The 14,608-nt window shown below is 62.5% G+C and overlaps 6 protein-coding genes across 6 annotated transcripts; 5 read left to right on the top strand and 1 right to left on the bottom strand.

Moving 5' to 3' along the window:
* Positions 1-164: 164 nt before the first annotated feature.
* MET15_3 (Adenosylmethionine cyclotransferase) lies at positions 165-890 on the top strand (the record flags this gene model as incomplete). Its single annotated transcript, XM_047990521.1, has 3 exons — positions 165-210; positions 530-657; positions 705-890. The coding sequence occupies 3 exons, from the start codon at positions 165-167 to the stop codon at positions 888-890; spliced, it is 360 nt and encodes a 119-aa protein (XP_047846528.1).
* A 2,055-nt stretch (positions 891-2,945) lies between these two features.
* On the top strand, positions 2,946-3,305 carry JDV02_008889 (uncharacterized protein; the record flags this gene model as incomplete). Its single annotated transcript, XM_047990520.1, has 1 exon — positions 2,946-3,305. The coding sequence occupies one exon, from the start codon at positions 2,946-2,948 to the stop codon at positions 3,303-3,305; it is 360 nt and encodes a 119-aa protein (XP_047846527.1).
* A 1,519-nt stretch (positions 3,306-4,824) lies between these two features.
* Positions 4,825-6,204, bottom strand: JDV02_008888 (uncharacterized protein; the record flags this gene model as incomplete). Its single annotated transcript, XM_047990519.1, has 1 exon — positions 4,825-6,204. One exon carries the CDS (start codon positions 6,202-6,204, stop codon positions 4,825-4,827), a length of 1,380 nt encoding a protein of 459 aa, XP_047846526.1.
* Positions 6,205-7,016: 812 nt separating this feature from the next.
* JDV02_008887 (uncharacterized protein) lies at positions 7,017-9,083 on the top strand (the record flags this gene model as incomplete). Its single annotated transcript, XM_047990518.1, has 1 exon — positions 7,017-9,083. One exon carries the CDS (start codon positions 7,017-7,019, stop codon positions 9,081-9,083), a length of 2,067 nt encoding a protein of 688 aa, XP_047846525.1.
* Positions 9,084-9,691: 608 nt separating this feature from the next.
* Positions 9,692-10,823, top strand: JDV02_008886 (uncharacterized protein; the record flags this gene model as incomplete). Its single annotated transcript, XM_047990517.1, has 2 exons — positions 9,692-9,780; positions 9,836-10,823. 2 exons carry the CDS (start codon positions 9,692-9,694, stop codon positions 10,821-10,823), a joined length of 1,077 nt encoding a protein of 358 aa, XP_047846524.1.
* Positions 10,824-11,224: 401 nt separating this feature from the next.
* JDV02_008885 (uncharacterized protein) lies at positions 11,225-13,357 on the top strand. The gene has a single exon (XM_047990516.1). It carries the CDS (start codon positions 11,309-11,311, stop codon positions 13,079-13,081), a length of 1,773 nt encoding a protein of 590 aa, XP_047846523.1. The 5' UTR covers positions 11,225-11,308; the 3' UTR covers positions 13,082-13,357.
* Positions 13,358-14,608: the final 1,251 nt, after the last annotated feature.

Genomic DNA, 14,608 nt, shown 5'->3' with positions numbered 1-14,608 from the left:
CCGGAAGGTCCTCAACGACGTCCCGTATCATTGCCGGCGAGGGTGGGAGGGCGGCGTTGGCAAATGTCAGCCCGCGCGTGGATAGTGATGGCGGCGTCGTCGCCTAGCGGAACCACAAAGGGGGGCCCGGGGCCGTGCATCGGACCCTCCGTTACGGGCGGGAGATGGCTCTTGCAAATGATCACGTCACAATTGCTAAATCGCGGACATGTAAGCGTCCAGTCCCAGCGTCCATTTATTCATGCTATCGTACAACCCAAAGAGACAAACACCACGCCCCATAGCTCCAGCCCCCCCACGCCCTTCCTCCAATACCCTAATACCCCAATCCCCTCCTATAACCGGTTTCAGGTCTTCCTCCCGCGCCGAGGCATCTAGACTACGCCGGCGACAACATCGTCTCCACGTCCAACCTCTACGGTGGCAGATACAACCAACTCAAGGTCTTCCTCCCGCGCCTGGGCATCTCTCCGGCGGCACATACAACCAGTTCAAGGTCGAGGTCTTCCTCCCGCGCCGAGGCATCTAGACTACATTCGTCGATGGGACAAGCCCGAGGACGTCGCCGCTGCCATCGACGAAAAGACAAATGCCATCTACGTCGAGAGCATTGGCAACCCGCGCCACAACGTCCCCGACCTTGAGACCATCGCAAAGGTCGCCTACGACACCGACGTGCCCTTGGTCGTCGACAACACCTTTAGCGCCGGCGCGGCTCCTTCATCCGCCCCATCGACCACGGCGCAGATATCGTCGTCCAATCGGCCACCAAGTGGATCGGCGGCCACGGCACCACCATTGGCGGCGTCATCGTCGACTCGGGCAAGTTCGACTGGGGCAAGAGCTGCTCGTTTGCTGGTCTTTTCGGGCGCTGCTCCGAAGAGGAATAGATCACGCTTTCCGCAGCGGCCTGGGGCTCAGCCTGCTTTACAGGAGTCTTCTTGATGGGGTGATTGTTTGAAAATGGGTTCTTCCGCCGCTGCTCTAAAACGGCAATGGCCACAGTTTGCACAGCTCTTGGGTTCTGCTTGCTTTATCGGAGCCTTCGGGATAGGGCGGTCGTTTGCTGGTCTTTTCGGGCGCTGCTCCGAAGAGGAATCGATCACGCTTTCCGCAGCGGCCTGGGGTTCAGGCTGCTTTGCAGGACTCTTCTGGATGGGGGGGTCGTTTGCTGGTCTTTTTGTTAATGTAGTCCGGGCCACACCATCGTGGGTTCTGCTTGCTTTGTAGGAGCCTTCGGGATGGGGGGGTCGTTTGCTGGTCTTTTTTTGGCGCTGTTCCGAAGCGGAATGGGTCGGCTGAGCTCTGTCGGCAATTGAACGTGACGAGAGTTGGTTGCCTTCATGTTGGGCCCGACTTTGGCGCTGCTCCGAAGCGGAATTGATTACGCTTTTCGTAGTGCCCGGGGTTCAGACTGCTTTGCAGGAGCCTCCTGGATGGGGGGATCGTTTGCACATAGACTTTTCGGATGCTGCTCCGAAGCGGAGTGGGTCGGCTGAGCTCCGTCGGCAATTGAACGTGACGAGAGTTGGTTGCCTTCATGTTGGGGCCCGACAATGCACTTTCGCTGCTTTCCGACACAGTGCTGCCTCGTGTGTTTTTGTCAATTGCGGGGCGAGCTTCACACTCGCCAGATTCGCCCGGAGTAGCCGCGGCAGTAGGAACCTGTCGTTCGCCGTTGACTGCTGTGAACTTGGGCAAGTGCAGTGCAGTATAGGTAGTATACGTGCCGCTCGAGCTTGTTTCCCCACTCTAAAGACCAGGGCCAATCAAGGCATGCGAGCTCCCCAAATCAGGCAATCACACGCACGGCCCCAGACCAGGGCGCCACGTGTCTGCATGAACACATGCACTAGCAGTCTGGTGGCACACACGCGCAAGGTCCCACTTGAAACGTCAAGCCAACCCGACCCATAGCCTCATTGCACGGCACGTCGGCTTTGATGGTTGGACGGCGGTGGCGACGGCGGCGAAAAGTAGGGCCATGGCGTGCCATTTATACGTCCAGCATGCTCCATTACATACGACCACAGGGGCCACTGCTCTCTCGAGTGTGACGTCGTCTGGAAGGAAGTGTTTGCATGCGTAGCGGAGCCCCCGGTGCCGTCAGGAGGTCGGGTGCTGGCCCGAAGCGCACTCGTAATCATTGATGTCTTTAGCCTAGAAACGAGGCCAGAGGGTCGTAATGGCACTGTGTACGCATGCTGCAATACGCCCGGGTAGGCGTTCGAGAACGCTGTGCGCTGCCGGGCGCGCGGGAGCTCAGGCGCGCACTCCCACACGTATGCAGTTGTCCCGTGAAACAAAGGCTGAACGCGGAATGCCAAGTCGAGACCGGACGGCAGCCACTGGGGCACGTCCTCAGGCCCAACGTCCCGAGTCGCGGCTTGCGTTGGGGGCGCTAGGGGTAGCTGTTCAGTCCGCCCAGCTCAACCGTTCAGCGCCTCGCCACTGTTCTGGACAACACGCGTCCCTGCTGCGACTACAGTCGGTAACTGGGTGCCTAAGGCAATTCCTAGCAGCCGAGTATCATTTTTCTTGTGCGGCTGGCTGGCCCCGCCCTAGATTCTTTTTCTCTTCTCCATCACCACACACGCACGCAAGCACGCAAGCACGCACGCACACACACACGCACATAACCAACAAGCAAACAAACAAACATTCTCCACGATCATATAATGGCTGGAGAAGGATCGCGTGGTGGTGGTGGTGGACGAAGAGGTCGTGGTTGGCGTGGTCGGCGTGGTGGTGGTGGTGGTGGTGGTGGTGGTAGAGGACGAGGAGGACGCGGCGGCGGAAACGCCGGTCAGAGTCAGGACGCCCAACAGGGTCAGGGAGCGCGCGGCCGCGGTGGCGGCCGGAGAGCCGGACGGGGCTTCGGACCGCGAGCCGTTCTCCCCCAAGTCGAAAGCCTCGCGTACGAGGAGGTCGAGGACGAGAACGGGATGGTGATCGCGCGCGCCACCCTCCAGAACAGCCAGGGCGGTGGGGCCCAGGAGAACGTCCAGGCCGACTTAACTGATGTCGAGCATGGCAAGATCATGTCGGTCACTAGCGGCGAGAATGCGGTCGGCGCCATCGACCAGGCCATTGAGAAGTCGGGCGCCAAGAGGATGAAGGTCTTTATCTTCCCGGACGAACGGGAACTAGTCAAGAGGATCAAGCTGGATCTAGACTCGGGCGACAGCAGATCTGGACCGCGATTTACGGTCCACCGACGGAGCGGAATCACCGAGGCCATGCTGTCCAGCGTCGCGGGCGGCGGCACCAATGATGAGGCCAACCAAAATGCTGATGAGGACTAGGGGATGAAGGACGCCAACGATCAACAAGGCCGGACAAGGTTGGAAACGTCTTCTCCCCTCGTGTTTAGATTTTTTTTTTCCGGTCAGAGGCGGAAGTGGGCGCCGCCAAAGAAATGGGAGAAGGAGGTCTAAAGTTCTGAATCAAAATCTGCAACTCCATCGTGCCTCACAAAAGAGACTTGCTAGTGACGATTTGCTGAAGGGCCGCCGGAATGTGTCCCGGCGGGATCAATTGCAGGCAGCGATTGGGACGGCTAGACCAGCGGCACCCGTAATGTCGAGCCGCAGGTGACTATCGAGCGGGCACCTCGGCACGCAGAGGCCGCGTCGACGTCTAAAGAGATTTAGTAACGATGCCTCTATGTTCGCCGCTGTTTCAAGACGCGCAGTCGCTTACATTTGCCTTGTACACATGCCTATGCTTTTGCCCTGATGCCATGCACAGCGTCGACGCACCGGCTAACACCTCGGAGCGCGCCGGGGGCTATCTAGAACTGTTCAAGACCCGACGTTAGCATGGTCGTGGCACTACGCCTCGTAGACACCGGGGTATCATGGCTGGGCTGACTCCTGTGAGACATGACCGTATGAGATGTTCAAGCTCCGGACAGGCCGCTACCCGTTCTACGGCACGCAGATGCAAGGCCTACTCAGCGAAGCCGCCTGCCCCGCGGCGGGCAGCATCACTGCCTCGAACCAGGGGCAACCTGGACCTTGACTGCCTTTCTGCGCATTTGTCATCGTGAGCGCCATGGACATGTCGAGGACCTGGCGGGTAGCATCACGGCCTGGACCATTGACTCCCTTGCTATGCGTGGGCCATCGTGGTCATGGCCGTGTCGACCGAGCAGCCAGGCTGTTGCCCGCCTTGCTGTGTGTGCCGTCACTGATCGCCATGGACGTGTCGAGTCCATCGCGCCAGATAGGGGTCGGCCCCTATTCCTCTCTGTGTGTGCTACGTCGTCTCTCGGCCGTGATGCCATGGCAGCATCACCTGCCCTCAGGCACCCAACCGGCCGCCTCTCCGCCGTGTGTTGTGCGCGTCCAAGCCCGGCGTCGGGCCGCGGGTCTAGGCCGGATCGAGAAGGTGACGATCCATTGTCCCGCGGCGTGACGTTCTGGCCCCCCGCGGTCCCTTGCTCCGTCCCCATGTTTGGACGAGCGACGGCCTCGTGGCGGCCCCCACTCAAGACGGACCAAGTGCCGGCCCCAAGACGACGATCGCGGCGGTCTGCCAACCTAGCGCCGCACAAGCTCCGTCGGCCCCGTGACGGTCACACGCCGGCCCGGACGAGGCTCCCCTGCCTGCCTTCCCTGCCGGCCGTGACACAAGTCCGACAGTCACTCACAGTCACGAGGCATGGCATAGGTCAAAAGCAGACGAGGTGTCAAGCCAGCCAGTAGTGTATTTTTGAAAGATAGCGATCCCCAGCAGACGTCCAGCCTCGTAAACCTCCCACGTCGTCCCCTCCCATATCGTCCCCTCCCACGTCCCCATGCGGCCAGCCATTCTCATCCACTACGTCTCGTGCGCGTCGGCCGGCGCGTCGGCCGGCGCGGTGGACCCACGTGCCCCGTGCAGGCTTATCCTCGCTAGCCTCGCCAGGACCTGCGCCGTCTCGTAGTCCTCTTGGGCCTCCTTGAGCGCAATCTTGACTTGCGCGACGCGGGCCTCGAGGCTCTGGATGAGAACGTCGCAGTCGACGTGGAGATACGGCGCGGCGGCCGCCGCCTCCACCTCCGCGTCTAGCATATCGGCCTCGCTCTTGTCGAGGTCCTCGAGGAAGGCGTTTAGCTCCGTCTCGAAGCGGGCGCGATCCGCAATGTCGCCAAGCGTGCAGGCCAGGTTGTCGCGGAGGTACGGGGTCCGGCCCAGCACGAGCTGTCGGGCGTCGTCGCAGCCGCTCCAGGTGCCGTGGCGCTCGCCCGCCTGGGTCGCGTTGAAGCCCCCCTGGTATACGAGAGAGCTGGCCATTGTCACGACGAGATGCTCAGCCACGGCCAGCTGCGTCGGCATCCACGTCCGCACCGCCATCCGAGCCACGAGCTCCACGGGCAGGTCCAGCTCGAGCAGCATGCTTGTCGTCACGGCCAGCTTGTTATTCACGCTCCTGAAGTCCTGCGAGAGCTCGTAGTCGGCGAGCCTCGCCAGCAGGTTGGTCGAGCAGCCCACGTACAGCGGGCTCTGCGCCATGCGCTCGCCTGCGTCCATGCCCACCGCCTCCATCTGGCCGACCACGCGCCGGAGCGAGCCGACGAGAGCGCGCACGTGCTCCATGTTCTCCTCGGACGTGATGAAGCGCGGGGACACAATCTGCCAGTTCCCCTTGCCCGCCACCCTCGCGTCCACGCGCGCCATCAGCTGCGCCGCGGCATGCTGCCGCTCCGTCGCCGGCCCCGTCACCGGCCACAGAGCGCGTCGCGCGGCCGCTGTGTACTGGTTCAGGCCGTCGATAAGCAGCTTTGCCTCACCCGCCGTGAGGAATCTGCCGTCGTGCCCAACCCGCCGCAGCCCGATCACGTACACCCCCTGCCGGTCCGTGTGGCTCGTCGTCGACGGCCAGGTGTACGACTCCAACCCTCGTCCGTAGTCGTCAAACGCCACGGTGCCGAGCACAATCGCTCGCACCATGCTCCTCGGCATCGAGTGCAGCACCGCCATCATGTCCCACTTGCCCCCCGCCGCGTCCCGGAACGCCTTGGCCGTCTTGTTGACGGCAAAGTTCTTGGACTGCAGCACTCCGTCCGAGTCGAGCGCCCTGCCCACGCGCCCCAGCTCGTGCATGAACTCGTACAGAGATTCGTGCTTGTCAAGCGCCTTCCACAGCTGCACTTGCGCAGTCCCACCCGTCACCAGCATCCCCGGCGGCAAAGAATCGGCACCCGACGGCGTCGTCATCGTTGCGTGTCTCGTGGCGGCGCGATTATGGATCCGTGGGTGGTAGTGCTATGGTTAAAAGGGCACAAACCTTGAGCGGCTCGTGGGTCACATAGCCCCTCGGGCAAGAATGGCCGTGCTGACCTAATATTGCGGGCTAAGTATATGTGTGCAGGTGAGTGTGCAGGTGAGTGTGCAGGTGAGTGTGCAGGTAAGTGTGCAGGTAAGTGTGCAGGCTAGTATGCGGGTACACGGGATACTATGCGGGCAAGTGAGTATGCAGGTGAGTGTGCGAGTGAGTATGCGAGTGAGTGTGTAGGTGAGTGTGCGAGTGACTGTGTAGGCGACTGTATAGGTGAGTGTGCAGGTGAGTGTGCAGGTGAGTGTGCAGGTGAGTGTGCAGGCGAGTGTGCAGGCGAGTGTGCAGGTAAGTGTGCAGGCGACTGTGCAGGCGACTGTGTGGGCTAGTGTGCGGGTATACGGGAAACTGTGCGGGCCAGTGCGCGGCAGAATGAGATGACTACAACGTCCTTGTCTGCGCTTCTAATGCCACCTTGAATTTACTATAGCTAGCGTCAAATCGTTCCGTCCGTTCGAATGCGTGCTCGAGATGTATGCGACTGTAGACGATCCATCGAGGACCTCAAGGGTACATTGCATCTGGCTCATTGACGAAGCGCGAGCGATGGAGCGTCGTCGGGGCAGGAGCCCGCATAGTACCTTCCCCAGTCTCTTGATGCACCAGCCCTACATCGTGCCCTCGTGCGCTTCCCACAAAGTCGTCGCCCTCGAATCCCTGCTCACGATTGTCGTCATGTCAATGACAATTCAACATGGAATCGTTATTGAGACATATGCAACAACAAGCCGAGAGGGCTTCCATCCCGGCAAATGCCATAGAGATCCGAGCGTTGGCCCACGTTACCAGACGAGCTCACGACCAGCTCGAGGCGGACTACCGCAAGTTGAGGGCCGACTATCACAGCCGACATCGAGCCCTTCGTCAACGCGAGGAAGAAGTCTCTGGGCGGCAGGCCGTGCAGGATGCTCTGCGCGGTCTGGGTGCCACCCTGACAACTGTCCAGTCCGGCCTCGGCTCGGCACTTAGTGGTTGGGTGGCGAGCTATGAGGCCATGAGCAGGGCATCGCGCATCATCGAGGCAGACAGGACCCTCGTCGACGCCGAGCTCGGGGAGCTGCGACGGTTGAGAGAAGAAGCGCTCCAGAGGGACAACAGGGCAACCTCCGCGCTCCAGGACCTGGAGCGACGGCTCGAGGATGCAGAGGCTCGTGAGGCGCGGCTGCAGGAGGAGAAGACGGCGGCGGTAGATGAGGCGGCCGCCAAGACCACCGTGGTCCAGGACCTACAGCAACGCCTCGCCGATGCAGAGACTCGCGAGGCGCGGCTGCAGGAGGAGAAGGCTAAGGCGACAAAGGAGACGGCCGCCAAGGCCACCGTGGTCCAGGACCTGCAGCGACGCCTCGCCGATGCAGAGGCTCGTGAGGCGACGCTGCAGCAAGAGAGGACCGCGGCGTCGGAGGAGGCGGCCACCAAGGCCACCGCGCTCGAGGACCGCGACGCGGTCATCACGGGCCTGCAGAGACGGCTCACCGACGCAGGGGCTGATCAAAAGCGGCTGCAAGAGGAGGCGGCCGCCCAGGCCACCGCGCTCGGCGTACGCGACCAAGATGTCGCGAGGCTAGAGGGGCAGGTCAAGGCCATCGCCGACGACCGAGCTGCCGCGGTGGATGAGCTGCGACGGGTCAGAGAAGACAAGGCGACGGGCGACGCCGAGGCGGCCTCGGCGCTCAAGGCGCGCGACGATCAAGTCGCGAAGCTCAGGGGCGAGGTGCACAAGGCCAGGGGCGAGCTGGACAAGGCCAGGGGCGATGCGAATGCCGAGTCGTCCGAGCTGCGGCGCCTCAAGGACCAAGCGGTAGCAGACGCGACCGCGTCAAAGGCCGAGGCGCGGCAGCTAAAGAGAGAGGTCGACGTGGGCAAGGCGCTCTTGGAAGCGGTCAGGGGCGAGCGCGATGTCCTCGTGGAGTCTCTGCATCAGGAGCGTAGCAACGCCGAGACGACGCGGCGAGCGGTGGACGAGGCCGCGCGGTCTCGTGAGGCCATGGACAGCTCGCATGCCGAGGATATCGCAGCCCTTCAAGGGCAGCTCAACGCAAAGGCCTTGGAGCTGCTGCACGCCGAGCGCAGGGAGAATTCCGCCGTGGTCAGGGGACAGCACCTCGAAGACGAGCTCGTCGAGAGCAGGTCCGCCGTCGACGATGCCGAGAAGCGGGTCAAGGAGCTCCTTGCCGCGGCCGAGCAGACGTCGGAGGATCTGCGCGAGGCGCATCGGGCCATCAAGGACCTCAAGACCGCCGCGAAGGCGAGCCACGAGGCGTACGGCATAAAGAACGATGCCGCCACCAGGTGGGAAGGCAGGGCAACGTTGCTCGAGCAGAAGCTGGAAACAGCCAGGGGGGACGCCAACGTGGCCGAGGGCCGCTGCAGCGAGCTGCAGAAGCAGCTCGACGAGGAACGCCGGCAGAAGAGCGTCGCCGAGCAGGGGGCACGCGACGCCGGCGTGGCGGGGGTCGAGGCGATGCTCCGGACCAGCCTCGAGCGGTTCATGTCGTCGGTCCCGGACACGGCTAGGGTCCGGGCCGTCGAGGGCAGCCTGCTGGCCGCCCAGGACGAGAACAACATGCTCGAGGCGCAGCTGAACGAGGCGGCACGCCTCCGCGAGGATGCGGCCAACACCGCGGCCCAGCTCGAGGTCCGGGTCGGCGAGCTCGAGGCGGAGAACCAGGGGCTCCTGCAGCACGTGGAGGAACAAACGGCGAGGCCGCCGTCGCCGCGCCCACGCAAAACGACCCCCAACGCAAGCGCGCGCGGCAGTTGAGCCCGGGCTGCGACCTGCACGAGCACGGCAGGCCCGAGCCTCAGGCCCTCGCCGCGGCGTACCACGGTGCCGCCCTGGCATGCCGCGACGTGGCCCTGGCCGGCTCCAGCGACCCCAAGTTGGTCGCGCACGCGGCCAGAAACTTGGCCTTTGCCCCGTCGAGCAGCGGGCTGCGGGAGCGCGTGCTCGACTCTTATGAGCACGGCATAGAGGACAACTGGTTATGCCTGCACGAGATCGAGAACCACGGCAGCAAAGTCGACTCGAGGATACACGAAGAAGGCGGGTGCCCAGTGGACGGGTATGCATGTGTGTGGGTCAGGCTGAGAGTGACGGGGAATGGTGGGGCTAGGGAGCTGGAGTTCCGTCGGCCACAGTCGACTAGGTATCACGTACTTTTATTAACTACTAATAGACAGTCATTGTCGACCCTTGCCAGCCCCCCACTGTGTCCGCCGTATCTTCCCCCCCCATGATCATACACGCACTCCGTACCGTAAACCCATGCTGCGTCGTAGGCACATGTCCGTTCGCCGCATGAGTCGGCGCAAGACGTATTCTGCCAGTCCAACGACACTCATCAGCCTTACCCGTGACTCGTCCTTAGCATGCACGACGAAATAGACAAGTCGTTGCTCGATCGGCTGCAGGCACTACGCGGCTCCAGCACGGCTCCGAGGAAACTGCCAGCACCCTCGTGCGTCATCACCCGTTTGCTCCTCGTTGCAGTCGCCTACTCACGCGGCCTGTAGGGTCGACATCGACGCGCTCGAGAGAGCCAAGAGACCCACACGCGAGGAAGCCCTCGCGGACCGCCTCCGCTCTCTGCGCGACCGCACAGAGTCTCCCACCGCGCCGCCCGCCAGCAAAGCCCCTCCCAAACCTTCAGCGCCCACTCCCGTCACGGCAGTCCAGCCCGGGCAGCCTCCGAGACCAGAACCACCCGAGAATGAAGACGTGGATGCAGCATTTGAGACGGACGACAGGACGCTCGAGGAGCTCCTCGAGGATGTGGATACAGAACACCGCCTGCCGCAACCGAACGAGCCCCGAGAAGAGGATGTCAGAGCTCTTCTCGAGGAGCTTTCCAAGTCTGTGCCCAAGGGTGAGGGCGCAGGGGTCCAGGACGAAGAAGGGTTGCGAGGGGCTGATGACAGAGGAGACTCGGACGACTCGGACGGTGAGCGGATGGGCAGAGACGTCGCCGACGTGATTGCCCGCCTTCACGACGAGGTAGAGATCGATGCCAAGCAGGCGCTGGACGGCTATCCTGATACCCGAGATGCTACAGCTGACGACGTAGCCCCGGAAGAACTAGACCTCCCGTCTCTGCCGCCCAGTCTTGACACGCTTCCCTCGAGCTCGCCTCTCGGCAGCCCTCAAACACGCACGCTCGACGACCTGACCGCACGGATGGCCGCTCTCCGAGCGTCATCGTCACCTTCTTCGGACCCTTCTTCGTCTCTGCCCTCGGTGCCCACCTCGAAGCCCGCCAAGGGCCCCAAGCGTCTGACGACCACGACGCGCTACACCGACGACGACGTGGACTCGTGGTGCACCGTCTGCCTCGAGGACGCCACGCTGCGGTGCGTCGGGTGTGACGGCGACCCGTACTGCGCGCGCTGCTGGCGCGAGATGCACGTCGGACCGGCGGCGGGGTTCGACGAACGGAGTCATCGCGCGGTGCAGTTTGCGAGGAGGAGGAAGAAGGACGGCAAGGTTGCGGTCGGGGCATCGTGACATGCACTGACAGTTCTGTGCGATGGTGCGTCAGCCACGCTTCGCCCTCTTATGGAGAACATTGTCACTTTGGCCACGAAGTCGCGTCATTACAGTCCTCAAGGAAGAATTCCGCATTATGCCATGCCGAAACTCTGAGGTAACTGCATGGCTTAGGTACAGTAGGTAGATGCTTTAAAAGGTAAATTACTATCAGCCTAAGCAACTGAATGTGCATTTGGTGTCCTGTCATGCCATAGCTCTGTTAGTGGACGTAATGCCAGTGGCCTCATCCCTGTATCAAATCAGCCGTAGACACCCGCATTCCAGCCAAGCGCGACACGCATGATTGCGTCACGATGCGGCTACCATGCTTTTAGGCTCCGCCCGCCATCCAGCCCCCGACCGCTCGCCGCTGCTCCCCCGCAACATTGCGCATTCCCAGATCACGACAACACGCCCACGTGTCAGCTCTTGAACCGCCGTCGCCGTCGCCGTCGCCCAACATGGCCGACGCGGGCCTCGTCCAGACCAGCCTCATCTGGGTCACCTACGCCGTCGCCGTCGGCCTGTGCCTCGTGGCCGCGACCATCACCGCCTTCACCTGGCAGGCGCCCCGCGACCGCTCCGCCATCGTCAGCATCGTCGCCATCCTCGCCCTGACCTCGCTGCTCGCCACTGTGCTGCTGCTCCCCGTCGATATTGCCCTCGTCTCCGCGACCGGCTCCGTCCCCCTCGGCGCCAAGAAGCCGTGGGCCACGCCCGACCGCGTCGACGCCATCCTCGTCCAACTCAAGATCGTCTACTACACCCTCTACAGCCTCGACGCCCTCCTCTGCCTCGTCGTCATCCCCTTTGCCTACTTTTGGTACGAGGAGTACGATGAGATCGAGTTCGAGGAGGAGGGCCGCACCTGGACGAGCCGGTTCGCCGCCGCCGCAAAATACACGCTCTTCTTCGTCGCCCTCGTCGTCGTGCTCTTCCTCCTCGGCTTCTTCGTCCCCGCCGCCGGCGACGCCACCCGTGGCCACTGGGACCTCGACTACTTCAAGCGTCTCGTCGCGCAGAACCATGGCGAAAAGGCGCTGACCTTTGCCCTCGGGCTCCTCGTCACGCTCGGGACCCTGCTCTACGTGCTCTACACGGGCGCCGGCCTCGCGTTGATGCCCATCTCCTTCATCCGCTCGGCGCCCTCCATCTCGGCTCCGCAGCTCTCCGCCACGACGGCCACGCAGCTCGAGCAGAACCGCGAGCGCCAGCGCCAGCTGGAGATGCGCAACGCCGGCAACCGCGAAGGCATGTCGCGCAAGGACCGCCGTGAGCTCGACGCGCTCGTTCGGGAGGAGCAGACGCTCGTCCGTCGCGAGAGGCTCGCCGCCGAGGCACAGGGCCAAGGCCGGAGCCGGGTGTACCAGGCGTGGCTGAAGCTGTGCGCCCTCTTCCGGCCCGTCAAGATGCTCGGCGGCATCCTGCTGCTCGCGCTCTCCGTCCTCGTCTGGATCTCCATGTTCATCACCGGCGTCGACAAGGCCAAGAACTCCATCTGCAAGCAGCACTGCGGCTACATCCTCGGCCAGATCAACGTCTTCCAGCCCATGAACTGGATCTTTGTCAAGACGGCACGCGTCTTCCCCGTCGACTACGTCCTCATGGCGCTGCTGGTGCTCTTCCTCTTCAGCAGCACCATTTCTGGCATCGCCACCGTCGGCATTCGCTTCCTGTGGATCCGCATCTTCCAGATCCGCAGAGGCCGCACCGCCCCCCAGGCCCTGCTCATTGCGACCGTCATGATGGCCCTTGCCATCCTCGCCATCAACTACGCCGTGGCCATGCTCATCGCCCCGCAGTACTCTATTTACGGCACGCAGACGTTTTGCTCGCGCACCCCCGACCGTCCCGGGGCCCAGCCCGATTGCGAGCACGACCTCGACCTCATCATGCCGTGCTCCGAGGCGCTCGAGCACAAGCATGCCCGGGACGTGTGCACGCCCTCGGCCATGTCCACCTTCCTCAACCGCATCACCATCACCTGGCCGTTTTTCGGCATTGTCGATTTCTGGGCGCAGTTTGCCTTCCTCGGCGTCTTTCTCGTCGTCCTGGCCACGGCACTCGTGCGCACGCCGCGGGTCAGCATCGCCGAGCTCGACGAGGATGCCGAGGCTGATGAGGAGGAGAGCCTCCTGGCATCGACGGGGCGCCGTTTTGGCGCGACGTGGCAGGACGTTCGCGGGAAGCCGGCAAGAGGCGGAGAGTCGGCGTCTAACGGCGAGCGCGCGTAGTTTGCCCCCGTTCTTCGCGTTTTGCATTCCGATCATGCCGCGAAAGAGATTGTAAGAGTAGAAGGTCGCGAGGTGTATTTCGGGTTCGGCGTTTAGAGGGCATAGCGTAACAAAACACGACGTACGGGAGTGCTGGGCTGGATTTTGTGGGCGCGAGGAAGCCGCCTGTCGGACGGGACGACGTTCATTCAATATACAATCGCCGAGAAGGCTTTGCGATTTCGTCTGGTCCTGTCCCCATGGCACGAAGTATACACACTGCAGTAGGCAGATTTTGAGGTCGCGACGCCCGTTGACTACCATTGTGGGGGGCATCGCGACACTCCGAGAGGCACGATTGGGTTCAGCACTTGCATCGTGATATGCGATACACGTAGCTGCCGCTATGGTGCAACGCCATCGTGAGTGAAGACGCACGCAGAGATCAGATCGCATATTTGTAGTCGCATTGCCACCGGCGCTCCCGCTCGCTGAGGGCGGCGTATAGTGGCCTGGGGTGGGATGTGTCGGAAGATGCGGCGCGAGGGGGCCTGCTCGCGATTGCTTCAATGTTTACATCACGGCGCATGGCAGCCACGGCGTGCCGCTGTCATAATTGACACCATCGCAGCATGCATTGTTGCCATGCGTCGGCGGCTCTGCCTCTCATGCCTCTGCCCCTCTGGTGCCTCTGGTGCCTGCGATGCCTACGATGCCTGCGATGCCTCCTATCGCTGGGCGCAGCCCGGCAGCCCGCGATAGCTTCTATCGCTACCAAAGCCTAGCGGGTAGCGGCAATGCCCCCATTGCTGTAGCAGAAGGCCGCTACGATACCTTCCACTGTCTATGCAGTCCCGGCTGCCACTTCAAGGCCCTTCGATCCGTGGCAGCCAAATAGAAGATGTGTGGTGATCCCAATAGCACGTCCCGATAACAATTAGCATGACTCTGGAGATGCAAGATGCCGCAACATGACGGCGCACCGAGTCTGAAAACCCCCGATCGGACGTTTGCACCCTATTTCATCGCTTCTTGGGGCGAACTGGTTTCACGGTCACCTGCTGTTGTTACAATTGCTCGCGTGCCCACAGGGTTCGAGAGATCGGCATCGCCATGTGACGTGGGCACACCGCTCCCACTCAGGACCTAACAGCCGGGACTAACAACGAACCCCGAACCCAAGTTGCTCCATTCGTTACTAACGACAGAGTAACGTTAGTATGCGTTGCCCAATCGAAAACTGACACGCCCGGCGGTGGGTTGGAGTAGGTGCGCGCTGTGAGTACTTGCTCTGCCTGCAAAAGGGATGAAGCAGTATATCATATTCAGCCAAGCCCCAATAGCCGATGCGGACAAGGCCCGATGCCCTCGGGTCAGCCTTGTCTTGCTGCGCAAACCCATCGGCCCATTTAGCCAACGTGTCGGATCGTTTGGCGGCCCACGTTAGCCTCTGCGGTCTCGGCCGCACCATGCGCATTTTGCGACTCGTCACCAGTCCAGCCACATGGGGGCGATTGGTTGGCCCCAGGCTTGGGGTGCAGCGGTAAA

The sequence above is a fragment of the Purpureocillium takamizusanense genome, chromosome 9 (assembly GCF_022605165.1).
Source record: "Purpureocillium takamizusanense chromosome 9, complete sequence".
In the NCBI taxonomy this organism is placed as follows: domain Eukaryota; kingdom Fungi; phylum Ascomycota; class Sordariomycetes; order Hypocreales; family Ophiocordycipitaceae; genus Purpureocillium; species Purpureocillium takamizusanense.
Note: the sequence above shows the minus strand (reverse complement) of the source record. Positions and strands in the feature narration are given on the sequence as shown.

What these genes read in the sequence shown, in the direction of transcription:
- JDV02_008885 (XM_047990516.1), top strand. Translation starts at nt 11,309, where the DNA reads ATGGCCGACGCGGGCCTCGTCCAGACCAGCCTCATCTGGGTCACCTAC.